At 37.0% G+C, this 27,093-nt stretch overlaps 1 protein-coding gene across 1 annotated transcript; it reads right to left on the reverse strand.

Annotated features, from left to right (window-relative positions):
• Positions 1-16,391: 16,391 nt before the first annotated feature.
• LOC106652656 lies at positions 16,392-17,629 on the reverse strand. The gene is made up of 4 exons (XM_014371746.1): positions 17,171-17,629; positions 17,036-17,091; positions 16,659-16,977; positions 16,392-16,583 (listed from the first exon to the last, which is right to left on the reverse strand). The coding sequence occupies exons 1-4, from the start codon at positions 17,627-17,629 to the stop codon at positions 16,392-16,394; spliced, it is 1,026 nt and encodes a 341-aa protein (XP_014227232.1).
• Between the last annotated feature and the right edge of the window lie 9,464 nt (positions 17,630-27,093).

Consider the following 27,093-nt stretch of genomic DNA (forward strand, 5'->3'; position numbering starts at 1 on the left):
CGTGATTGTTCTTTTCTCTGTTATATGTAAATACGACGGACGACTGAGGGAGAACAGAGAAGCGAGGTAGAAGGAACATGTGTCGAAAAAGCATGAGTGAGTTACCGTTGGACCGGTAAAACTGGTAGATCGCTGCCGTGTACGAGAGTCGCGAATCGCTCGATATACGAGTGTAATACCGAGTGTGATATATCGTGAGTAATAGTGTGTATCAGCACGAGGTTGTCCAGGACACGAACTACGTCGAGCTGTGTACGTGTGTGTGATCGCGGTAGTTAATCTTAAGTCCTCGTGAGAGGAGTGCGAAAAAGAGTGAGATCGAGGTTGTGCTGGTGTGTGCGTGAGCGTGTGTGCGAGGCGTGAGAGCTGCGATCCGATCACCGCTGCATAGGTGATCAAGCACGGACTCACCAGGCCACATTGCAACATCTGTTACAGGGACCGAGCCAATCAGAGGACCATAAAACCGCGAGGCAGCAGCAACACATCACCGGCCGATTGAAGATCGAACGTCGTCAACGGTAAACGAACGGCGCGACCGTTATCTGCCTAAATCTTGTGTCGTTGTACTCGATACCGCTCGAGAGAGCTACGTTGTAAGAGAGCCACCGATGGTCCGGTCTCGCTCTCTCCGAGGCCTGTTGTAGTTTCGTAATAATAAATCGTTATTATTTGTTTTCTTTGAAATAGAATATCGCGTGTCGTTATTTATGCGAGAATGTGTGCGTGGCAATATCCTTCTACCGAACTGCAGGCCTTCCACAGGTAGACCCTGGACGTACAGGACGGATCCATGAGCCAAGGGACACACATAACCGACGAGGTACGTCGGGAGTAAGATATGAGGTTATAAAGTCAAAATGAGCCTAAACAAGGTAAAAAAAGCAGTCTTCAAGCACCACCAATACTTGCCAATTTCACCTCAAAATAGTCATTATTTCCGGAGATATGAGAAAAAATAACTGTTCATGTACATTATTCGCAATATCTCGCTAACTACTTGACCAAATCGGATGGAATTAAGCTTAAAAGATTCGTATTGATGCGTGCTTCCTATATTTTCCACAAACAGCTCCATATCATGACGGATTGACCGAGATATGAGTGAATATCTTGTTTCATAACCTCAAAATAAAGGCGCTTGACCTTCTATATCTTCCTCTTTACTTGGAGAAATCAGACAAACTCAGCTTAAAAGATTCATACTGACTTTTTATTTTTCCTAACATTATCTTGAAAATTGACGGAGATATAAGTCGAAATGAGCCTCAACAAGGTCAAAAAAGCGGCCTACAAGCACTACCGATACTTGCCAATTTCACCTTAAAATAGCCATTATTTACGGAGATATGAGGGAAAATAAATTTTTATGTTCATTATTTGTAATATCTCGCTAGCTACTTGACCAAATCGGATGAAATTAAGCTCAAATGATTCCTGTTGATCCGCATTTTCTATATTTTTCACAAACAACAGAAATTTTCGTTTGAAATGGGTCGAAAAAAAAATTTTTTTTGATCGGAGGTTCAATAAAAATTAATCAGAAAGCTAATTTTTTTGGACAATGTCTGCACATATAATATGCACAAGAAATCTCATAGATTTTCCGTAATAATTTTGTTTTTCCGATGTGAAAAAATAGAGATCTAACGAATAAGTGACTCTCTGATCGTCGGAATTTAAAATGTTCAACTACTGCAGAAGCTGTCTTTCGTCTTTTTACAACGTTACAGCCCATTTTTAATTTTATACTTAACAAATGCGACGATTCTACGTTAAGGTGACTTTCTCGAATATCGGTATAGTGTAAGTTCAACCACTGTAGAAGCTGTCTTTTGTCTTTTTGAGACGTTACAGCATGATTCCAATTTTGCAGATAACCAATTTAGAGACCTGTCGAGTTTCAGACTCTTTTATTCGTGGCATGATGGATGTCCACCCCCTGCAGAAGCTGTCTTCCGTCTTTTTGAGACGTTGCAGCACGATTCTAATTTCTTCAAACTTATCTAGCGACCCAACGAATTAGCGACTTTGTGATTTGTGGGACGTCCGATGTTTCACCATGTGGAAGCTGTTTTTACAATAGTCAGAGAATGTAAGAATATTCGAGAGTCAGTCTCTGCACTCGTCCACCACAAAGCTGGTCGATTTTTAGAATCTTAATTTCTTCGCTCTATCGACGCCTGAGCTGATTTATCAATGGCAATATTTGTATAATTTAAGAAAAATCGGGACACAGTTTTTGCACTAGTCGCGCGCATAGCTGGTCGATTTCGAGAATCTCAGTCGGTCGCACTATCGATTCCTGCGCTCATTTTACGATCAAAATTGTCCTCAAATGTAAAAAAAATCGAGAGACAATTTTCGCACTCGCTGCGCGCATAGCTGGTCTATTTCGAGAATCTCAGTTGCTCACTTTCGAACACATTAGGTTGTATATTGAATTAAAAGTTAGCTCTTACGTGTTAGCAATACGAAAGACTGCTTCAATAGAATAATCTGCCACAAAAAGTCTCCAAGCATATTGACTTAAGAGCTTATCAAGTCTCTTACGACTTGTTTATTAGAGACATAATTGAATTATAAATTAAAAAAATGGCGAACACAGGCAGAAAATCTTACATCTGGAAGGACTTCAGATTTATTGTTAGTTAAATATTTTCACGTAAAAATTATTAATTAGCCTAATATTATCCACAGAACATAATAACATTATTAATTATTAAAAAGAAAATTATTAATTGGTTTCGTTGCATTAACATAAATCTTGTACAATCTTATGGAACTATACAATCTCGCAGTGTACTTTTAATTTTTTTATCATAATTTATAGCAGTTTCTGTAATTTTACTTTCTAGCATCACTTTCAGGTATACTTTCAATACGTTATCATTTGGCCTTTTTTCATATTCTTTTTTTATTGAACTTCGCGTTAAATTTTTAATTTTTTTCGGATTGTGATTGTATGACTTTTTTTGTATCGTATTTTTTAAGTTAGGCTCAAAATATTTAACTCTTACATTATTTATGCGCGATATTTTCGTTATTTTATTTTTTTTTTTGTATTCTCGTAATGATTCCCGGTAAATAATCATATTTTTTAGAAAAGTAGGCCCAAACTAATTGATTATTCTTAAAATCTTCGCGAAGCAGTGCAGAGTTCTCAGACTCATCTACACGTCGTACATGCAACATAAGCTCATTAGAGCATGAAGGTATTGGCGCTTTTGCAAACTGTGCATCGGTCACGACTGTGGGTGTGTTTTCGAGAAAACCGCCAGGAAGAATAAATTTTTCGGATTCTATTCCACTGTTAATAGAGGGCGAAGAGGCTATTGGGCTCAAATTTTCTGGTGGATCCGAAGGTAAATTTACTACTTCTTGCAATGAAAATTTTTTGTTGCAAGAAGTTACCATTGGTGCTTCTGAGTGTATGACAGGCGGGAAAATTGACAGGTGAGACCTGGGGATGAAATCATGATTTTTAACTTTCCGACGAAGACGAAAAATATCTTTGAAAATAAAATGAGTTACAGTAAAAACTTGAGCTTTCCACGTAGGTCTTCTTTTAGTTGTTGGTATGAATCAGGGCATCCATTCAATCCTCCAAATTCTTCTCGAATAGATTCTTGAGCTGATTTTAACGAAAGCGGTGATTTTCTCAGCAAGGATCGAATATGTTTAATTTTATTTTTGTCATTTAAATCAAGCTCATCATCTACACTTTTTCCTTCTAGACGAGCATAAATATGATGAGCTTTGTCAACAGAAACATAATCTGCTGACTGAATTTCGTCTATTTCAAAGGTTCCATCACTGAAGTGAAATATACGAAAAATTAATAATAGGAACGCTTAACCTTCAGGATAAATTTAAGAAAAAACTTACAAAACCGTGAATAAAAGCAGCGAGAGTGTTGGATGAATATCATACAATGGTGAGTCAGCGAATGCGCGAACTCCACCAAAACTGTTCATATAAATTCGAAATTCATCGAAATTTTCTGTGTGTCGAACTACACTGGGACCCGCGATTTTTAATATTAACGATCGGCAATCGTCATCTGAATGAATCGATGTCCTAGGGTTTCGATGTAAATGTTTGTGCAGCTCGAGCAACTTACACAACTTTCTATTGAAATATTCTTTATTCAAAACTACCTTTTTACTCATGGTATCTGCAAAATAAATACACACGGACAAGCCTCTACTGTAATGTGGAGCTACAGACTGAGTAAAAAATAATAAGTATTATATTTAGTTTCCATGGCTACCGAGCAGCTAAATTCGGAAAACTAAAACCAAATCATACCCATGAACAATGCCATTGTCATACAAATTATGATTTCAAAAAATTCTACCATAAAAATAAATACGACTACATATGAAAAAAAGGTCGTGTAACGATTAAAATGTACTAGAAATGTCAGAAAAATTGCAAGACAGCCTCTGTTCTAGTGAAGCGCATGAAGAGTCGATTTTGAGAATCTCAGTCGGTCGTCTTAGGATTAAAATTGCATAAATGGATAAATTACTATAACTTGTGTTTCTTTGAATTTGTGGTATTTTTGGTATTTTTTGATTTTTGAATTGCACAAAAGTTCATGCAAATCCTTCGTGAATTTCAACAATTCGCTCAAGTCGATCACATTTAGAATGTCGATGAATTGATTTGCGGCATCGTGTGAAGTTGCGCTATAGAAATAGGAACTAGCCTGTTTTATGATGTCAAAATTTCTCATTACAAGCGTAGCTGCCGCATTAGTTCGCATTAACTCTTTCAAGTTACAACGTAGAGCTAAAATGTCGCTGAATTTCGGATTCACACCCGGGGAGCTTGAGGAAGTTAAGCTTTGTTTTTACGATGCTCTCGATTTCGGAGCAAGAAAATTCGAGCTGGAGCATTCATACGCCATCGAACAAGGAAACGAGGCCGATTTTAACCTGGTATTCGGAAATGCTGTAGACTACCTCAGAGGCCTTGATGACATTTTTATCTGTAGATTTTTTACATGTAAGTCTAATATAATTTAAAAAATTTTTTTATTTTTATTAAATCTAAATGAAGAACTCTTTCAAGTTCATTTCTTTTTTATATAAAGAATTTAAACTCAACTAACCTAATTTTAAAAAAAATTCAAAACGATGATTTTAATTCGTTTGTGTTTGTGAGTTAGCCTGCATTGATAATGTTTATTTGTTGCAGGGAAAACTATGAAGCACCTTTTTCTGGAAGCCAGGATGATCGAGCGCCAAATGTCGCTGAGGACAACACTCTCAGATGTAGATGAAGAATTCGTCAGCCAGTATGCGCTGTTCTTCCGCGCGTATCGTCTGCGAAACAATAATTATTTAAAGAACCTATCCCTCTCAAATCATAGATATTATTAAAGTTTATGTTTTTCTGTATATGTGAGTGTTCTTGTTGAATGTAATAAAAAAAAAAGTCAATAATTATATTTGAATAATCACTCTCTCTATCGCTCACTCTATCGCTCTCTATCTCTCTCCTTTATCTCTTTTTCTCTCTCTCTCTCTCTCTCTCTCTCTCTCTCTCTGTCTGTCTCGATAAAAAAAATAGAAATTTGGCAATTTCAATAATGAAAACCAAAACCGATCTAAGCTTCCCAGTGCAACCTTGGACTCACTATGGACATATTTTTCTCGATAAAACGCTGCTGTATCGTGCGGTCACTTGCGAATGAAATTTCGACTAAACTGGTCGAATCGCAAAGTCCACGAGCGACGTTCGACGCTTAAAAATTGAAAAACTCGTCCTCGAAAGCCGATTCAAGCTTCCCAGCGCAACCTCGTGCTTGCGACTCAGCAAATTAGCGACTTTCTAATTGTCGGCTTGTTGTAAGTTCAACCAATGCAGAAGCTGTTTTCCATCTTTTCACGACGTTAAAGCCCCATTTTAATTTTGTCGTGAACAATTGCAGAGACCTATCAAATTAGCGACTCTCTAAATGTTGGCTTGTTGTATATTAAACCACTGCGAAAGCTGTCTTACGTCTTTTTACAACGTAACAGCTCAATTTAAATTTTATAGTTAACAAATGCGACGATTCCACGATAAGGTGACTTTCTCGAATATCGGTATAATGCATGTTCAACCACTGCAGAAGCTGTCTTTCGTCGTTCTAAAAACACCACAGCCCGATTCTCATTTTATCGTGAATAAATTCAGAAACCTAACGAATAAGCAGCTCTCTTATCGTTGAAACGTCTGATGTTCAACCAATGCAGGAGCTGTCTTTCGTCTTTTTACGACGTTACAGCCGCATTTGAATTTTTTCGTGAACAAATGCAACGATTTCACGATGAGGTGACTTTTTCGAATATCGGTATAATGTATGTTCAACCACTGCAGAAGCTGTCTTTGGTCTTTTTCCAACGTTAAATCCCAATTTTAATTTTATCGTGATTAATTGCGATAAGGCGGAACAAAAGCTAAATATTGTAAGTGATGATATTAAATGTTACCTTCCAATTTCGATTTTCATAGCGAAAAACGATTGTCATTATACTTATCTTTCGTTAGCTGACTGTATATAATTAAGGCAGCTTATATACATGTTCTGAAATGTTGCCATCCATAATAACGGTATTATGAATTTTTACAAATAACCTAAATCAGTTAGGAATTGGTAGTGTTAATAGTATTGTTACAATGGAACTGACACGAGCTCAAATTCATACTCTTCAGCACGAAAGTCTTGTTAGGCGTGATTTCAAAGTTGTTGAAGCACGGCGCGATTTTGCTCAAAGAAATCCTGAGGTTTTACCCGTGCCTAGTCGAAAATCTTCTTATAGGTAAAAAACGAAATTTCTCACGAATCTCATTAGGTTTAAAAATTATTTTTGGGAATCTCTAGATTAATTCGGACTTTGAACGAGCATGGGGTCGTAAATCCTCCAAGAAAAGGCCGAATAAAGCCTGTCGTCGATGGCGAATCGCTAGGAGAAGTTGTGAATATGTGTTTGCACACTGAAGGGGCGAGTATAAGAAGTATAGCTGCAGCGACCGGTAACTTTAATAGAAAATCTTTAGTATCACTTATGACGTTTAAAAATTTAAAAAGTCTAATCCTATAAAATATTGTTACAGGTGTTAAACAAACTTCAGTTTTCAGAATGTTAAAATCAGTGAACTTAAAACCTTTTAAGTCCCTCAAAGTGCAAAAATTACGTCCTGCCGATTTAGTATCCCGAAGACGGTTTTGTGAATGGGGACTCAATCGTTTTAGTAAGACACTTTTTATAATTATTATCCGTAGTATTATACACGGGGCGAACAGAAGCTGAATTTTTATCCTCCTGCGGGGTAAAGAACGTCCAAGCGTGTCCAATTTTTTAAGCATGCGACTGTAGTAATGTGATGGTAAATAGATGTGCTCTACCCTGGTGGAGGGTAAAAATTACTGTTCTGTTTGCTCCGTGTAGCTCTACGTATACATTACGTCATTATGAAATACATATCCGGGTATCAACTCGAAGCGACACATAGACTTGCTGACTATTTTGCAGATGATGATCCAAATTTTTTCGCAAATGTACGTTTTACGGATGAAAGTTCATTTACCAGTAACGGCGTGAGAAACCAGCAAACACAACGAAAATGGGCCTTTGAAAATCCGTATTGGATAAACGAGAGAAATCACTATCCGGATTTTAAGGTAATTTTAATTATCAATTCAAAAGTTATGAACATAGTGGTTTGTTTTCACCATGAGACGGATGTCGGGCTCTCGAACTATGTCATAATACCGTACCTCGTCGCCTTTATTGAACGATTTAAAAACCAACTGCCAAATTAAAATCGTATTGACACCTTTTTGCCACTGCACGTTGATTCCCACACGCTATGACACTGCGCGCATAGCAATAACGCATAACGCATGTTTTTTCCTCTCGGTTTATTAACCCTTTAACGCCTAAAATTGTAATTTTGTGTATGAATTTTTCATTGCTTGAAAGCCATAGATAAAGTTAATGTTTTTCTACCTCGTCCTGCAATTTTTATCTAGCCCCTATATTTCTTAAATGGCGAATTAAGACCATGCAGCGATATCAAAATTCATCAATTTTTTACTCGACAATCGTAAACTTTACGGTGAATTTTTGAATAATAAAAAATCATACAAATCGATCAAAGAATACGTGGAAAATTTTTAAGAATTTTTAAAAATATAATAGATCTTTCAAAATCTAGTAATTTTGCAAAATAATACTAATCTAACAAATTTCAAACAAAATTTGTTCAATTAACATTCTTTAGAAAGTCAATAATAACCGACGAAAAAATTAATTTGTATAAAGATAATAAACACAGTAAGAAATTTCACGATTTTCTACTCACTTATTATTGACTAAAGAGAGAAAGTTTTTAGAATAAAATAGCTTAATTTTGAATATTTGCGTGAACGTTTGCGTGCCCCTGACTAGCCAGAGCGGCGTTGTAAAGCTTCATTGCCGAATATTTGTTGCACTTATTGTAAGGTTGCCAGCACACTACGTCGTAATTTATAACCGAAAATTTTCCACAGATAATGACATGGATTGGAATTATCGGCGAAGAATTTATTGGCCCATATTTTTTTGAAATCAATATTACGGGAAGACTTCATGCTGGATTTCTCCGAAGAGTTGCATTGCCAAGGCTTCGTGAAGTTAATCCAGATGCTTGGTGGCAGCAAGATGGATCACCAGTCCATGGGAGCCGTGAATCACGAGCAAATTTAAATCGTCTATTTCCAAATAGATGGATCGGAAGATTGGGCCGATACCATGGCCGGCGAAATCTCCAGATTTGACCGCGTGCGACTTTGGATTATGGGCTGACTTAAAACGTCGAGTTCATAAAAGAGGCGTGAGTGTTTAAATAATATTTTTTTCAACATAAGCACCCTTTTGAGGCGTATTACGCGCTGAGCAAGCTGTGTGGGTAATCGGTTCGCGTACAATCGAGGACGGTAGCACGCTCTGACGGCATTCAGAAGCGTCACCGTTATACCGTTCGGCGAACACAACAAACGGCTATAGCCTATACTCTATAGCATTGATCGATCTTCGATGGATTAAAATGAATTTTCAATCCATGTTTGCGATCAATGCTTTACAATATTAGTATTTTATACAAAGGGTGTGGATATGATTTTTCTGCAAAACGAGGGGTTGCAGCAGAAGCCAAAGGCGAGTGCTGTATCGAGTTTTGCTAAGAAAGCTCATTCACAGTAGTTGCATACAATATTTTATAGCATGAGAGCCTAAAATTAGCGTCAAAGCTGCGATTTTTGCGTTAAAGTGCTATAAAATGAATCATAAATATCCATCGTATAGCTTCTCATACCGTGCGCTTACCAGATGTGAAACATCGATGCTTGTGTTGGGATTTTCTGACTTTTCTTTTTCTTGATTGTCTCGTTTTTTTGATTCATGTTTTTTGTTCTTTTGTTTTCTTACTTTTTACTTTATCGATTTTAGATTTTTGTATTAAATTGATTTTTTCTTGATTTTTCGAGTTTTAATTCGTTTTTAATTTTTTACTTTTTTTGTTTTTTTTTTAAATTCTATTGCGTAAGCCGTTCAACTTCGAAAAGTCATGATCCTTAAGCTATTTTAGGCCGTAAAGAGTAAACTTGTTTAATTGATGTTGAAAAAGTTTAATTTAATTGTAATATCATTCGATTGTTAAATATAAAGGAATTAACTAGATAAGTTGTTGATGACAAAATGTAGATTTCATTGATTATTCGATCGGTATATACATTATAGCAAAAACACTGTCCAAACTATCGGCATTCTGTATGCTCAACTAATACAGAAGTTGTCTTTCGTCTTTTTAAGACATTATAGCTCGATTTAAATTTGAATTGCAGCCTAATGTGTCGATAAAGCGACTGACTGATATTCTCAAAATCGACTAGCCATGCGTGCGACGAGTGCGAAAACTGTCTCTCGATTTTTTTTAAATTATACAAATATTGCCTTTCATCAATGAGCTCAGGCGTTGATAGAGCGAAGAGACTGAGATTCTAAAAATTAACCAGCTTTGTGGTTGACTAATGCAGAGACTGTCTCTCGATTATTCTTAAATTTTCTGAATATTGTAAATACAGCTTCTATGACGTCTAGAAAGACCAAAGACAGCTTCTGCGGTAGTTGAACTTACACTATACCGCTATTCGAGAAAGTCGCCTTTTCGTGGAATAGTCGCATTTGTTCACTTTAAAATAAAAAATGGTTTATAACGTTGTAGAAAGACGAAAGACAGCTTCTGCAGTGGTTGAACATCCGACATGACGCCAATCAGAGAGTCGCTTATTCGTTAGGTCTCTGAATTCGTTGAGTATAAAATTAGAATCGGGCTGTAACGTCTTAGAAAGACGAAAGACAGCTTCCGCAGCAATCGTAAGTAACTCCTCGCGACTTTTCAACAATTCCTTATCAGTTTCAATAAATAGAAAGAGGCGCGTGAGGGGAAGTTGGCCCTCCCAGCCGCCGTTGCTAAGGGCGTCTTGTGCATAACACTGTAGCGAAAAAAATTATTTTTTCACGTCGGAAAAAAAATTATTACGGAAAATCTATGAGATTTCTTGTGCATATTATATGTGCAGACGTTGTCAAAAAAAATTAGCTTTCTGATTGATTTTTATTAAACCTCCGATCGAAAAAAATTTTTTTTTTCGACCCATTTCCAACGAAAACTATCCATTATTGTTATTTCTTATCACATATCCTGGTACTCCATTGAAAAGGGCAAACTTTTTCCTTAATTTTGATATAAATTTTGTATAGACAATAATGTCGTTTACTATTTTTAATTTTGAAAAAACCAATGTGTGCGCTTTATCTGGAACATACTGTAAGTCGAAATGACCCTAAACAAGGTCAAAAAAGCGGCCTTCAAGCACCGCTGACACTTGCCAATTTCACCTCAAAATAGTCATTATTTACGGAGATATGAGGGAAAATAACTTTTCTTGTACATTATTTGTAATATCTCGCTAGCTACTTGACCAAATCGGTGACCGATTGAGGCGAAGATGTGTGTGTCCGTCAATAATAATATCGTCGATCGTCATCGCTCAAGTGCCGCTAGCTTGACCCGTTGTTGCAGCGCACGGGCCTGCTGCTCCGTCTGACGCTGGAACTCGGCAAGTTGTTGTTGTCGGCACTAGCTCTTCCTCGTGTAGCACTCTGAGTTCCTCTCTTCGTCGTCGGAGAGCTTGATTAGCGGTGGCGATCATCACGCGTCGAGTCGTCACTCGTTGTAGGTCATCACTTGCAATGGCAATGGCGTCGTCGCCCTCCCGGGCTTGATTAATTCCAGCTACGACTTCGCGGGCACTCTCTTCGTCGTATGATTCTAGCTCGATGACTTGAGATGTTTTTGCGGCGTCGCTGGCCGCGCTTGGGAGGGCGCGTGCCTCGTCTTGCAGTTTGACTTCGTCGACCTTGGCCTCCTCCTTGGCGTCGCCGACCGCGACCAGGAGGGTACGCATTTCGTCGGTCAATCCGGTTGGGTTGTTTCCTCGGCGTTGTCGGCCGCGACCGGAAGGTTACGCTCCTCGTTCTGTGGTCCTACCTCGTCTACGGGGACTGTCTCAGCGGCAGAACAACCTCGGCATTGTCCTCAAGTGCTGGCATTGTTGGTTCACTTCCTTCGATGTCCATGTTGACTATCACTTCCTTTTTATTTTTGGCGACTTCCGCAGCTGTCGAGAAGCGAGCTCGCTCGATGGCAGTTACAGTGGTACTGACCAGTACGTGCGAGTCAGCGAGTTGTGATGCGGTTCGCTCTGAGCGCCTGGCGGACGCTTGCTTAATCCGGCCTTTGTTCTTCGTCGCTGCGCTCGCCCGGCAGTGCCAGTTGCCGTTTCGTTGATGTGTGCGTGCGAGCTCACGTATTGCGTGAGTCGATGTTTGATGCGACGGCGAGTGGTTACCCTCTTTGAGCGAGTTTCGCTGCTCTCGCCTGCGTCATTCGAGGGACCAGCACAATGTCTTTCTCGGTCGTAATATTCGAATCGGCGCCAGCCGGTACAACATCGTGCTCGATTGCAGCTGGGCCCCGTACCTTTCGAGCGACAGACTTGCCGCTTGGATTTTGCGTGACCCCGTTTCTCTTTGGTCGTCGTACGGCTGTGATTCGATTCACAACGATGCGTTGTTGGCGTGTCCTTGGCGACTTTTTCGATTTTGCAGCTTGGGTATTTTCTTCGATCGGAGGAGAATTTTCTTCGCTGACGGAAGAGGCGAGTTCGTCATCGCTAGGATTCTCCTCGAAGTCGATCGTTTGTAGATCGTTTGTCTCTGATTCACAGACGACATTTCCTTGTTCGTCACTGATCTCATACACGTTCGAGCCGAGGACTTGGGAGACGACGTAAGGTCCTGTAAACGGAGGGACCATCTTTGAAGCGATACTGCCAGAACCCGATGATAAGATTCGATTTTTGCGCCAGACTTGATCGACAACATGGTATACGACGTCGCGATGCCTTGCGTCGTAGTATTTAGCCTGCCGTTCTTTTGCATCTCGCGAATTCTTTGCAGCAAGTTCATGGATTTCCTTTATTTGATTCATGCGATCACGCCAATGGTTTATCTGCTCTGTTTCGTCGTCTTTCGCATCGGCCTCGTCCTCTTGCTGGCGTACGGTATTTCCCGGCCACGGGTGGTGGCCCATATTTAAAAAGGCAGTGTTTTTTGCAATACGAGTCAAAAACATAAACCTCGATCAAATATTTTAAATAATCTGCTTGTGCTGTTGGAAGGGTGAACAAATCATAAGAAAAGTGATTAAAATATATATACAAGTCTTTATTAATAAGTATAGAATTATCAATAATATAATATGGCAGTCAAAGGCGACTCAATCAAAAAATAACTAATAATTGCTTCAAGTTTAGAAAATTAACAAAAAATATAATCTTTGTCTTACCACGATAACTTTTACAACTTTTATAAGTTATGTGGCAGACTCTCTTTAACGACAATAAACTTCTATCGTCGGACCTGCCGAGTATATACAATTGTCTTGGACTCTTAGAGTCCTCAAATTGTTTACAAAAAACAGCGCTAAGTAAAGCTGGTCACTCCTATGACGAGCGACGGCCACCTAAAGCTAATGCTTCGCGACCGTCGTTCTCTCCGAATAGCACGGCGACCTAGGGCAAACCCATTCGTCGAGCTTCGTGGCGACCTGAGATGGCTCACCGACCACTACTCATCCATATGAGTTCCAACTCTGCTTCTTAGAAGCTGTTGCATCAATCGACTACATGGTAGGAGACGCCTGCCTATATACGTTTACCAGCTCTCGGTCGCTTATGGGAGCGACGCTCGCAGGCAGACGCCACCTAGTGGTGTGAAACGTAAACGGGCAGGGCTCATTTTCGTCGACTCTTGCGTAGCGGTTTTATACGCGAAGGTGAGTTCGGGCAGGTGTACGTCCCAGGTGTTATGTTTTTCCTCGATATACGCGATTATTCTCGTCTTGAACGTGCGGTTCACGCGTTCAGTAGGATTTTGGTGAGCATCGTACAGCGCGTTGGTGGTGTGTTTCACGCCTCTTTCCTTCAGGAATTGGTCGACAATTTTATTTTTAAATTCGGTGCCGTTGTCTGAGTGGAATATATCGGGCACCCCGAATCTCAAACAGATCCGCTCGTTGAGCTCACGCCAAATCGTCTGGGCGTTGGCCTTGCAAATTAGAATGACTTCGACCCATCGCGTAAATTCGTCCACAAAAACGAGAATATATTCGTTGCCTCGGGCCGTCCGAGGAAAGGGCCCCATAAGGTCGCCAGCAACGACGCTCCATGGTTTTGTAAACGGGCGTCTTCCCATCAAGCCTGCCGGCAGAAGCTGTTGCACCTTGCCTGGCTGACATATTTGACATGCCTTTACGTATCGCGTCACGTCGCGATGCAACGAAGGCCAAAGGTAGCGTAACGCAATGCGCTCGTAGGTCTTGTGTCTGCAAAAATGTCCTGCAGTCGGTTCTTCGTGATTTTCGTGCAGAATTTCTCGGCGCTTATGTTTTGGCACGAGCAATTTCAAGGCATCCTGATCCTCGATTGAGTCTTCGATCGACGCATCAGGCCGGTAGTGGTACAATCGATTACCAACTACTTTATGCCAAGAAAATTTTTGCGGTACCACGCGTCCTTTTCGTCTTCGATGAAAAGCGAAGAAAATTCGCAACTTTCGTCGTCCTCTTCGTGAAGACGCAAGAGTGCGTCAGCGACAACATTTTGGCTTCCTTTCCGATAAAGGATTTTAGTCCGGGCGCTGGTGACACTTGAGTGAACTTGCGAGATCCCCTCGGCGAGTTGACGGATTTCTATATTTTTTGGGTCACTGAAACCGAATTTGAATGTCGCCAGGCCGAATTCCTGGTCAATTTTTTGTTATAAACAAATTAATTGTTTAAACAGCTATATCTTGTAAAATATTGAAGATAGATTGAAACAATTTTTTTTCATTTTATTCGTCTTTAAAAACCAAAGAAATTACATTAAATTAATTGAAAATCCGTCCACTAGAAAAAAAGTTATGCAATAATTAGTGTAAAATACATCTTTTTTCACCTTTCAACCTCCGTAACTTTGCTCGTATTAGTGCGATCGAGCTCATCGACGTCTCATTTGAAAGTTAATAACCTACAGAATGATGTAACATAATTTTTATATACACCCGGGAGCAAAGATTCTCGGAGTTCGAGTTTTATATTCGATTAATCGAAATTTCGATTGCATGATGCACCCCGTGCGTAATGTAGTCGCGAGTATCATTACATGCGCGATGTAAACAAAAATAGTGGTCTGCTACTTGTTTTGCTTGAAAACTTGGTTCGTATTTCTGTCAACTCAAAGGATAAAATTTTTTAAGGTAAGGAGATTTAAACGTTGATAATAATATAGATTACAACTATAAAATAAATAATTATTAACTAAATTTAATTTTTTACTGCTAGCAGGGTTCGAGGGAAGCGCAAAGAAGAGTTTGGATGTGGTGGATCATCGCTTCAAGACATTTTTTCATCTAACAAATATTAAATATTTTTTTCTTTTAATCACCTTCTACTTCATTAAACCTTGTATTTTTGTTTTAGGTTTCAAGCGCATAATGACACAGGTCAGAAGAGTGAAAAGTCAGAAAATGTCGAGCAGGCTAGGCTTGATAACAAGAAATGACAGAGGACAGAAGAGAGAAAAATCAGAAAATGTCAAGCAGGCTGGGCTTGATAGCAAGAGAAGAATTAAGTGTGACGAGTGTTTATGATAGTTGTAATATGCGTGCATGAGTGTGTGAAATGGGATGAAGGCTTTTACCCACCGTATCGTGATAGCTTTATGGATAGCTTAATATACTTTACGATACACATAGTAAAAGCCTTTATCCCAATCTGAAACATGAACAATGATTATTACTATGTAACTTATGCTGCTAAAGTTTACTTTTTTCCAAGCCACTCGCTGAGCCATAATACTGCACTTTTCAAAACAAAATAAACACATGGCTCATCAAGTGGCTTGGAAAAAATTAAACATGAGCAGCACAAGTTACATAGTAATAATCATTATTGATGTTTCGGATTGGCATAGAAGTTTTTATCCACAAAATCATGAAAGTGTATCGTATTAAGCTATAACCCATAATGGTTTCAGTTTTGTTGAAAATTTAATGTATAAAATTGCATTACGCTTTCATGATTTTATGAATTACAAGTTCTATGCCAATCTGAAACATTCATTATAATTATTACTATGTTACTTGTGCTGCTCAAGTTTACTTATTTCCAAGCCTTTTTGTCGAGCCATGTTTTTTATTTGTTTCGAAAGATGCAGTATCATGGCTCAACGAGAAGCTTGGAAAGAACAAAACTTACCTCACTTTGTAAAATAATGAAATTTTACCAGGTTGGAAGCAAGCTTTTTACCTACAGCCTCATGAAAGTTTATTGTATTTTTTATTAATCGTGTGGCCTAGAATAATATAATTTTTCGTAGTTTTATATACAATAAACTTTAATGAGGCTATAGGTAAAGGGCTTTATCATAATCTGAAATCTTATAAAAATTGTTTATTATGTATATGTAAATAATCATTTTATAGTAAATAAGCGAACATGTACGTTATTAATAAATTTTATTGTAAATAAAGACAATATTTCCATAAAATTGTATGTAATGTCATTTATTTCTAGTACCATATGCTCTTTTTATATAATTATACTATCATTTCATTAAATCAACAATTTTATGAGCAATTTTTCGGATCAACTTCCATTTTTTCCAACAATTATTTCCTAATAACTAATAAAGCTTTTAACTTGAACATAATTTTTTTTAAATATTTAACTTTTTAAAACATTTTTTACTAATAATGGATTGATGATCCCTCGTTGTCTAATACTTTTTGTAGTCTGGTAGGTACTGAATCAGTCAGTCGTTGGAAGTAATCGGGTCTATTTCTCATCGCTTCCCAACCCTGTTCTACCCTCACTATTAATTCTTCTTCTGTTCTCGCTATTGACGGCGTCCACTCTCGAACTAATTCGGCCCATACATTCTGTTTGAAAAAAGCGTTAATTTAAAATCAGGAAAGTCGTAAAATAATTTATCGTGAAGAAAAAATTATACAAACCTCAATCACGTTTATTTCTGGTGAACAAGGGGGTAACGGCAATCTATTGAAGCGAGGATTATTCCTCCAAAAATTTCGAACAATATGTGCTGTGTGGATAGAGCAGTTGTCTTCAATAATATTGATGAGATCTTGATCACCAAAAGCTGCATTAATCGAGGGAATAAAGACATCCTCTAATAATTCCAGGTAGCCGTCGGATTTCAATTTTCTGTCAATTGGAACCAAAGCTCCGGGAAAATACCCACAAACCCATCCGTAAAAAGATCTGGTTGCGCGGCCACTCCGACTCCGTGGAAGAATATATTTTTCGTCGTATCTGCTCAAACGTAGTTGATTAATTGTTGATTTAAAAATTACGAAATATTTAAAATTACCTCATACGTTTAGGACGCCTAACGAGTCCTCGTCCATCTTTGTGTGTAGAAAAAACCTAGAGAAAGAAGATAAATTGAAATAAATGAGTATAGTATTTAATGAAAACAAATTAAAAGGTACAAATTTTTTTAAACCTTCTCGTCCATAAATATTGTTCTTCGCCATTCCTCCTGAGACAAGTGCAAATATCGTTGCGCGAATTCCATCCTCGCCTCTTTATGCAAACGAATCAATTTGTTTTTAATTGCCGGTTTGAAGCAGCGAACATCGGTATCTTTGCGCATTGCCCTTCGTACCGTCCATCTGCTGCAATTTAGCATCAATTCGTCCTTTATTTTCGCCGCTGGCATAAATGGTAACTCTTCATTCATCAACTGGATGTTTTGAATTTCGTCAACAGTTAAAGCCTCTTGTCGCCCATTATTCTCCCGCAGATCGACCAAACCTCCTAAGTTCTCCCTCAAAATTTTTTTATATTTAAATAATGTGCTTGGAGAACAGTTCATATATCTCAAAATTTCTTCTTTAGGTGTGTTACTCTCAATCATTCTGGACAAAATTGCCAAATTGTGACGTTTCGGTTGAAAAGCCATTCCTATTTAACAAAATAGAGGAAAAGTGAAATTATGCGACGAAAGCGCGGTTTTGTGAAAAACGTGTTATTTTATTTATCCGATAAAAATAAGTAAGGCAAATTATAGAATAATTTTATAACTAATACGATTCCAATAATAACGAAAAACACAATTTCAGGCGTTAGATAAAAATTTCGTTCGCGTTTTTTTTCGTTCAAATTTTGAAATTTTTTATTTAGACTTACCAATGCGCTTCGAGGTTTACAGCAACTTAGTTACTTTTAACCATAGTTTTCTGCAACTATTGAACATATTCACTTAATGACGATCGATCGTCGTGAAAATAATCTTCGATCTCCGATCGTCGTTTGTTATAAACATCATCGCGCTGCATACGTGATATCCACGCATACTCACATCTTCGTTGACATAGGCCGTAACCAACAAACGTGAAAATTTTAAGAAGAAAAATGTTTGGAGAATCATTAAGTGCATTGGAAAATCCTCTCATTCTGGACGTCATATTTTCAATGATCGACCGACCTACCTTGAAAGCAGCCTCGAAAGTGTGCACGTAAGTAGCTATTTAATTAATCACGCAATGTAGAATAGCATCAATTATAAATGAAAAAATTAATAATGACGATAGTGGTTTTTTGCTTACTATTAAAAATATATATTGTTAGTCAAATTGTTTTTTTTTTCATATTATTTATAGTGTCTGGCAAGACCGAGCACTCGTGTGGATTCGGCATAGGAGCTCCGCCGATTCCCCACTATTTTTCGACACGGAGTTGGAAAGAATCCAAACTAGGATTCATGAGCTTTTCTTCGAGGTCTGCAATGCCAATGTTAATGAGGCCTTCACGGAAATAAGGACCTTTAAATCCATTCTGGAAATTTTAAAAAATGAAGGAGAAATAGAAGAAGAAAATGGATACGTAACATGTAAGTTTAATATTTATTTTTTTATTTACTATTTTATTATAAATTGTTGTAATACATTGCTTTCATTTATTTTCAGGGTCTGAAATCAGAAATATTTACAAGCATTATCATAAAGATGTCTATGTAAGGAAGTAGTACTTCCTTAGAGATGTGTATTGTGTAGATGATTAGGTGGGGAGCAAAGTTGTTGCTTGTAAATAATAAGTGTAGACGGGAATAGAGAAACGGTCAGAAGGATATGAGACGGGTTGACGGTAGTGTGTTGTCGTAATTGTCGTTTCTTTATTTCAGGTATGTTAATTTGTAAATAATTTGTAAAAAAATGTTTCTGAATAAATAAACTCTATTTCAGAGCAACAAATTGGCCATACTCATTGGAACCCCGTCATATATTATAAAACGACAATTCTCAATACATAGAAAAAATCGTCAAGATGTCCCGATGTCTATTTGAAGTAGTGCTCAGAGACAAATCAAGTATCGATGGCACAGGGGATGGCAAATCGAACGTTTTACGTATAAATTCAATTACTATCGAAGGAGGAAAGTCATATGAGTTCCCACTGGAATTGCAACCAGTAGGGTTACACAAGGAATTTATGGCCACAGCAGTATATGCGAGAGTGAAAAATTCCTTGAAGAGGAGACACCAAAAACGCTCAGTCTGGGTTAGCGTAACAGAAGATTTAAAAAAGGCATACGTTGATGAGTGTGGGAATATCTGCTTCGCAGACGTGATTCTAGAAGAGATCCCATTCCCATCGGCGGAAGCGAGTATTAACGAAGAGACGGTGTCACAAATAGTAAGACAGGTTGTGCAAAAAGAAGAAGGAGGATCAACGCACAACTTGAGGAAATTATCAGAGAGATTTGATATAGAGAAATATTCAAATAAAAATCTAAACGCCAAGCAGTGGATTGAGACTTTCGAAGCCGAATGTGAGCGCTTTAACGTAACTGAGGATAGAAGTATTATTGAGATTCTCAGGAATTTTCTAGATAAAAATACGTTGGACTGGTATAGCTCGATGCGAATCAAGGAAACTATTGAAGCTCCGTGGATCGTGTGGAAGGAAAATTTTTGTGAAACATACGCAAATAGAGGATGGAACTCAATCATATACGCGTTTTCTTTTAAATATATTGAAGGATCTTTGGTTGATTACGCGGTGAAGAAAGAGAGATTATTATTGGAAACAAGAAAGACAATGGATGTCAATACAATGATTGATTTGATAGCAGTAGGTCTGCCAAAATTCATAATAAATAAAATAGAGAGAGATGGGTTGAGAAAAACAGAGGACCTATTTAATGAGATAAGTAAATATGAGTATATGATTAAAAGAAATTTCGAGAAAGGAGACACAAATAAGTATAATAATAATACAAGTAATACGAGAAAGCCAGACCAAAAACAAGCATGTAAGGTGTGTGCTAAGTTAAACAAAGGCTCGCGGTTCCATCCTGAAGAATTGTGTTGGTTTAAAGGCAAGAATGAAAACAGAGAAAGGAAGGCTGATAATAAACAGGTCAACAGCGCGGTACTGGCAATCGATGACTTTAGCGAAGAAAAAAACGAGTAATCACACCATTAATTAAAGTCAAAATATTAGTCAATGACTCTGTGGAAATGATGGCAATATATGATTCTGGTGCAAATGTGTCGTTGATAAACGCGAAGTTATTAAAGATTAAGGCAAGGAGAGCCAGTGAGATGAAGAGCTCAGAGGGCATTGTGATTAATGGTGTGAGAAACATAGTCGGAATGGTAAATTTGAAAATAAAAATCATGGATATCGAAAAAGATTTGAACGTATATGTGATTAATGATAATACGTTTAAACACGATTTTTTGATGGGATTAGATATGATAAAAGAATTTAAATTAGTACAGCATGCTGATCTGTCCATCTCACAAGAGATAAAAGTTCCGTTTTGTGAAGAGGAGGGGTCAGGAAAAGAAATTTTAATAAATTTTAATGAATTCATAGAACAGGATCAATGTGAAATGAAAATGGATCATTTGAATGAAAAAGAAAAAAATGAGATAAATAGTTTAATTGAAAAATATAGAACAGTGTTTGCTAAAGATAAATTCGATGTGGGCACTGTGAAAAAATATGAAGCGCGGATTGATGTACAAGTGGAAAAATATTGTAGTAAAAGACCGTATCGGTGTAGCCTAGAAGATAGAAAAGAAATTGAGAATCAAGTCGCGAAACTTTTGGAAATAGGACTGATTGAAGAATGCTACAGCCCGTTTGCGGCACCGGTAACACTAGTCTTTAAGAAAGAAGAGAATAAGAAGTCAAGACTCTGCATTGACTTCAGAGAGTTAAACAAGATAATAACCCCACAGGCGCAGCCTTTTCCGCTGATCCAAGATTTGATAATCAAGGCAAGAAATTGTGAATTTTTTTCGACATTTGATATAAATTCGGCATTTTGGTCAATTCCACTGAGGATCGAAGATAGGAGTAAAACCGGCTTTGTAACGCAGGACGGTCATTTCCAGTGGACGTGTTTGCCATTTGGAATGAAAACTTTACCGGCAATTTTTCAAAGGATCCTAAGTGGAATTTTGAGAAAATATAGGTTATCCGACTTTGCTGTAAATTATATTGATGATATTTTGATATTTTCAAGGTCCTTCGAAGAACATATTCAGCATATTGCAAAAGTTCTAGAGGCGATTATAAGCGAGGGGTTTAAACTCAAGTTTACGAAATGCAGGTTTGCAGAAAAGTTTGTGAAGTATTTGGGTCACATTATTGGATGCAACACGGTTAAGCCGTTGAAAGATAATTTGACAGCGATAAAGAGTTTTCCTACGCCGAAGAATCAGAAAAATATCAGACAATTCCTGGGAAAAGTGAATTTTTATCATGAATATATCCCAAGGATTACTACAATTTTGGAGCCGTTACATAGCCTTTTGAGGAAGGATAAACCTTTTGTATGGTCGGATGCATGTGAAAGAGCATTTGAAGAGGTAAAAAATTTACTATGTTCTCAGCTGGCGCTAGAGATTTTTGACCAGGAGCTACCTATAATTATTTATTCCGATGCGAGTCTGGAAGGCATCGGTGCGGTATTGAAGCAAAAGCAACGTAATGGTGAGGAGAAGACAGTGGCGTATTTTTCAAAAAAGCTAAACGAGGCCCAAAAGAAGAAAAAAGCAGTGTTTCTAGAGTGTTTAGCTATAAAGGAGGCTATTGCTTTTTGGCAATATTGGCTCTTGGGAAAGCCGTTTACAGTTGTTACGGATCACAAGCCGCTAGAGAACTTAAATATTAAATCAAGAATCGATGAAGAGTTAGGTGATTTAACATACTATATATCTCAATTTGATGTAAAAATCAAGTATTCCCCAGGAAGAGATAATTTGGAAGCCGACTGTTTAAGTAGAAATCCAGTTTTGGAGTCGTCTAAGAAGGAAGAAGAAATATTAAAACTAGTTAATTTAATGGAACTCAAGGATATAATAGAAGATCAAAATGAAAATACGGAGTTATATAAAGAGAGAAAAAAAATAAAGAAAAACAATATATTTTACAAAATAATAAAAGGTAAAGAAAAGATTATCCTATCAGAAGCATTCAGCAAAAAGTTAATTAAGAGAGTGCATGAAAATATGTGCCATATAGGTGTAAAGCAATTGCAATTGAAAATATGTCCCACGTATACGGCAAAAAATCTAACTAACAATATTAAAAAAATATGTAAAGAATGTAGAATATGTATTCAGAACAAGTCAAGAGGTCAAAAAAAATAGGATTATTGTCTCAGTTGGGTCCTGCCTCGAGACCGTTTGAGATAGTTTCAATTGATACAATTGGAGGTTTTGGTGGGTCGCGGTCGACAAAAAAATATTTACATTTATTGGTTGACCATTTTTCAAGGTACGCGTACATTTTAACGTCGAAAAGTCAATGTGCGACGGATTTTATAAAATTAATAGAAAAAGTTCCAGAGGTGAAGAAAATTAAAATGGTTCTTGCTGATCAGTATCCCGGGATAAACTCGAAAGAGTTTAAACAGTATCTGGTGAGAAACGGAATTCCAATTGTGTTCACAGCGGTGAATTCTGCTTTTTCAAATGGGTTAAATGGAAGACTTAACCAGACTTTAGGTAATAAGATTAGATGTAAGATAAATGAACGAGGGAAAAAGTTAGCATGGACTACAATAGCGCACGAGTGTGTAAAAAAATATAACGAAACAGAACACACGGTTACTGGGTTTGCCCCAGAGTATATTTTAAATGGATTAGATGTATCATTATTACCGGACGAATTAAAAATAAAAAAAAGCTGTAGTGAGTGGTTGAAAGATAGGGAAATTGCATTGCGAAATACATTAAAATCACATAGTTATAATAAAACACAGTTTGATAAAAATAGAAAAAAATATGATTTTAGAGTAGGTGAGAAAGTTTACGTAGAAAACGGAAATAAAATAAATAGGAAAAAACTTAAAGAATTAAGAATACGTCCATTCACAATTATAGAAAAAATATCAAATTCTATGTTTAAAGTAAATATCGGTCATAGAAGTCCGGAAGCTGCTATATTTTACGTTACGAAGTTAGTTCCTTGTGTTGTAGATGAAGAGAAGGTTTAAAGAAAAAAAAAAAAAAGATTTTAACTCCTGCGGGGGAGGGTAGATGTAAGGAAGTAGTACTTTCTTAGAGATGTGTATTGTGTAGATGATTAGGTGGGGAGCAAAGTTGTTGCTTGTAAATAAGAAGTGTAGACGGGAATAGAGAAACGGTCAGAAGGATATGAGACGGGTAGTGTGTTGTCGTAATTGTCGTTTCTCTATTTCAGGTATGTTAATTTGTAAATAATTTGTAAAATAATGTTTCTGAATAAATAAACTCTATTTCAGAGCAACAAATTGGCCATACTTATTGGAACCCCGTCATATATTATATCTATAACTACGCTTTCAAACAAAGGAAGACAATGTACGATTAAACCTAAAAAAATAAAAAAAATGAAGCTTACATAAATTAACAACTTCATAGAAATGATGATAATATATAACAATACATAAAATACATAAATTTAAATAAAAATGTTATTTTTAAAACAATGATTTCTCACTTGAATATAATAAACAATTTTTATAAGATTTCAGATTATTATAAAGCTCTTTACCTATAGCCTCATTAAAGTTTATTGTATATAAAACTACGAAAAATTATATTATTTTAGGCCACACGATTAATAAAAAATACAATAAACTTTTATGAGGCTGTAGGTAAAAAGCTTGCTTCCAACCTGGTAAAATTTCATTATTTTACAAAGTGAGGTAAGTTTTGTTCTTTCCAAGCTTCTCGTTGAGCCATGATACTGCATCTTTCGAAACAAATAAAAAACATGGCTCGACAAAAAGGCTTGGAAATAAGTAAACTTGAGCAGCACAAGTAACATAGTAATAATTATAATGAATGTTTCAGATTGGCATAGAACTTGTAATTCATAAAATCATGAAAGCGTAATGCAATTTTATACATTAAATTTTCAACAAAACTAAAACCATTATGGGTTATAGCTTAATACGATACACTTTCATGATTTTGTGGATAAAAACTTCCATGCCAATCCGAAACATCAATAATGATTATTACTATGTAACTTGTGCTGCTTATGTTTAATTTCTTCCAAGCCACTCGCTGAGCCATGATACTGCATTTTTGAAAAACAAAATGAACACATGGCTCAGCGAGTGGCTTGGAAGAAATTAAACATAAGCAGCACAAGTTACATAGTAATAATCATTATTGATGTTTCGGATTGGCATGGAAGTTTTTATCCACAAAATCATGAAAGTGTATCGTATTAAGCTATAACCCATAATGGTTTTAGTTTTGTTGAAAATTTAATGTATAAAATTGCATTACGCTTTCATGATTTTATGAATTACAAGTTCTATGCCAATCTGAAACATTCATTATAATTATTACTATGTTACTTGTGCTGCTCAAGTTTACTTATTTCCAAGCCTTTTTGTCGAGCCATGTTTTTTATTTGTTTCGAAAGATGCAGTATCATGGCTCAACGAGAAGCTTGGAAAGAACAAAACTTACCTCACTTTGTAAAATAATGAAATTTTACCAGGTTGGAAGCAAGCTTTTTACCTACAGCCTCATAAAAGTTTATTGTATTTTTTATTAATCGTGTGGCCTAAAATAATATAATTTTTCGTAGTTTTATATACAATAAACTTTAATGAGGCTATAGGTAAAGAGCTTTATAATAATCTGAAATCTTATAAAAATTGTTTATTATATTCAAGTGAGAAATCATTGTTTTAAAAATAACATTTTTATTTAAATTTATGTATTTTATGTATTGTTATATATTATCATCATTTCTATGAAGTTGTTAATTTATGTAAGCTTCATTTTTTTTATTTTTTTAGGTTTAATCGTACATTGTCTTCCTTTGTTTGAAAGCGTAGTTATAGATATAATATATGACGGGGTTCCAATAAGTATGGCCAATTTGTTGCTCTGAAATAGAGTTTATTTATTCAGAAACATTATTTTACAAATTATTTACAAATTAACATACCTGANTAATTATTTATTTTATAGTTGTAATCTATATTATTATCAACGTTTAAATCTCCTTACCTTAAAAAATTTTATCCTTTGAGTTGACAGAAATACTAACCAAGTTTTCAAGCAAAACAAGTAGCAGACCACTATTTTTGTTTACATCGCGCATGTCATGATACTCGTGACTACATTACGCACGGGGTGCATCATGCAATCGAAATTTCGATCAATCGAATATAAAACTCGAACTCCGAGAATCTTTGCTCCCGGGTGTACGTCAAATTGTTTTTAATGCCATCTGTTGTTGTATAATGGATTGTGGAGGGGACGAATTTGAGCAAGTCTGCGAGACAGAGTAGAAATACTCTTGACAGTCACCAGACTGGAGTATGACAAGTGACCCTGAGGAGGATCGATGTTATTTGTTGCCTCTTAGTTTACAAGTTTTGTAAACTCTACGTTAGTCCTGAAAAGGACTAGTTTTTTATGCAGGCTGTTGCTTTGGGCAGAAGGACTGGCTGTGACCAGCGGTGACTAGCTATGACCGATGTTGACCGTCATGGAGGGGATGGTCGGATGGACGATGACGTCGTTGTCGGCTCGGGCTGCTTGGCTGTCACATGACTCGTGAGAGTGGAGTGACACAAATGCCGATCACTTTTCTGTCCAACTTGTAAAGTTGAACAGTCAAAAGTCAATAGACAAAAGTCAAATCGCTTTTCTATTCTCACTTGTAACAGGTCGAACAGTTAAAAGCAGATTGAATAAGGTCGAAAGGCACTTATACTAGTACTCTAAACTCGACCTTTTCTCATGCGGATACGACTTTTTTCTGGCACCACGGCACCTGGCGGCCGAGTCGGAAACTTGCAAAAGTAAAAAGTGGGGAAAGGTTGTGAAATGACAAGGCGAATATGTTTGTTGCAATTAGACCAAGTTCACTATTGAATAAAGTCCCTAGGTCGCAACTCTCAAGAGCTCGTCGTCGCGAACGCGAGGACGAGAGTCGATGTGTTCTGGCTGGCAGCCGAGAGACGACTTTCCTTTGCTTGGCCAGGCGCCTCGCTTATATAGGAAGAGAGTGCGCGCTGATTGGCTGATGCCGCGAGGTGGAGACGAGTGCAGCAGTGCACGACGTTTGAGTGGGGACGCACGCAGGGGTCTCGGCGTTAGTGGGGATAACACTGTAGACGTGTATGAACGTAATTTTATGGCTCTGACGTACTTTCCATTTGTTTATACGCGTTTTTTGCTGAGATAAATTAGTAAAGCAACGTGGCAACTCAGTTCAAACGAAAGTACATCAAAAAACAAACATTTTAAGAGGTTTTAAAAGGTAATCGGTCAACTAGACGTCAAGTTACAGCCTTCTGAGCTTGGTTCATGAGTTCATGTTGCCTCAGTGTGCACGCCCTAAGCGCTCGCTCGTTTCTACGCTCAAACTTAGAAGGCTGTAACTTGCCATCTACTCAACCAATTTCATTTCAAAACCCTTTAAAATTTTTGTTTTTTGATGTACTTTCGTTTGAACTGAGTTGCCACGTTTCTTTACTAATTTATCTCAGCAAAAAACGCATATAAACAAATGGAAAGTACGTCAGAGTCATAAAATTACGTTTATATACGTCTACAGATTGCATTAAAAACAATTTGACGTACATAAAAATTATGTTACATCATTCTGTAGGTTATTACCTTTAAAATGAGACGTCGATGAGCTCGATCGCACTAATACGAGCAAAGTTACAGAGGTTGAAAGGTGAAAAAAGACGTATTTTACACTAATTATCGCATAACTTTTTTTCTAGTGGACGGATTTTCAATTAATTTAATGGAATTTCTTTGTTTTTTAAAGACGAATAAAATAAAAACAAATTGTTCCAATCTATCTTCAATATTTTACAAGATATAGCTGTTTAAACAATTAATTTGTTTATAACAAAAAATTGACGAAGAATTCGGCCTG

This window comes from Trichogramma pretiosum, unplaced genomic scaffold, assembly GCF_000599845.2.
Source record: "Trichogramma pretiosum strain Unisexual culture from Peru unplaced genomic scaffold, Tpre_2.0 scaffold88, whole genome shotgun sequence".
NCBI lineage: Eukaryota > Metazoa > Arthropoda > Insecta > Hymenoptera > Trichogrammatidae > Trichogramma > Trichogramma pretiosum.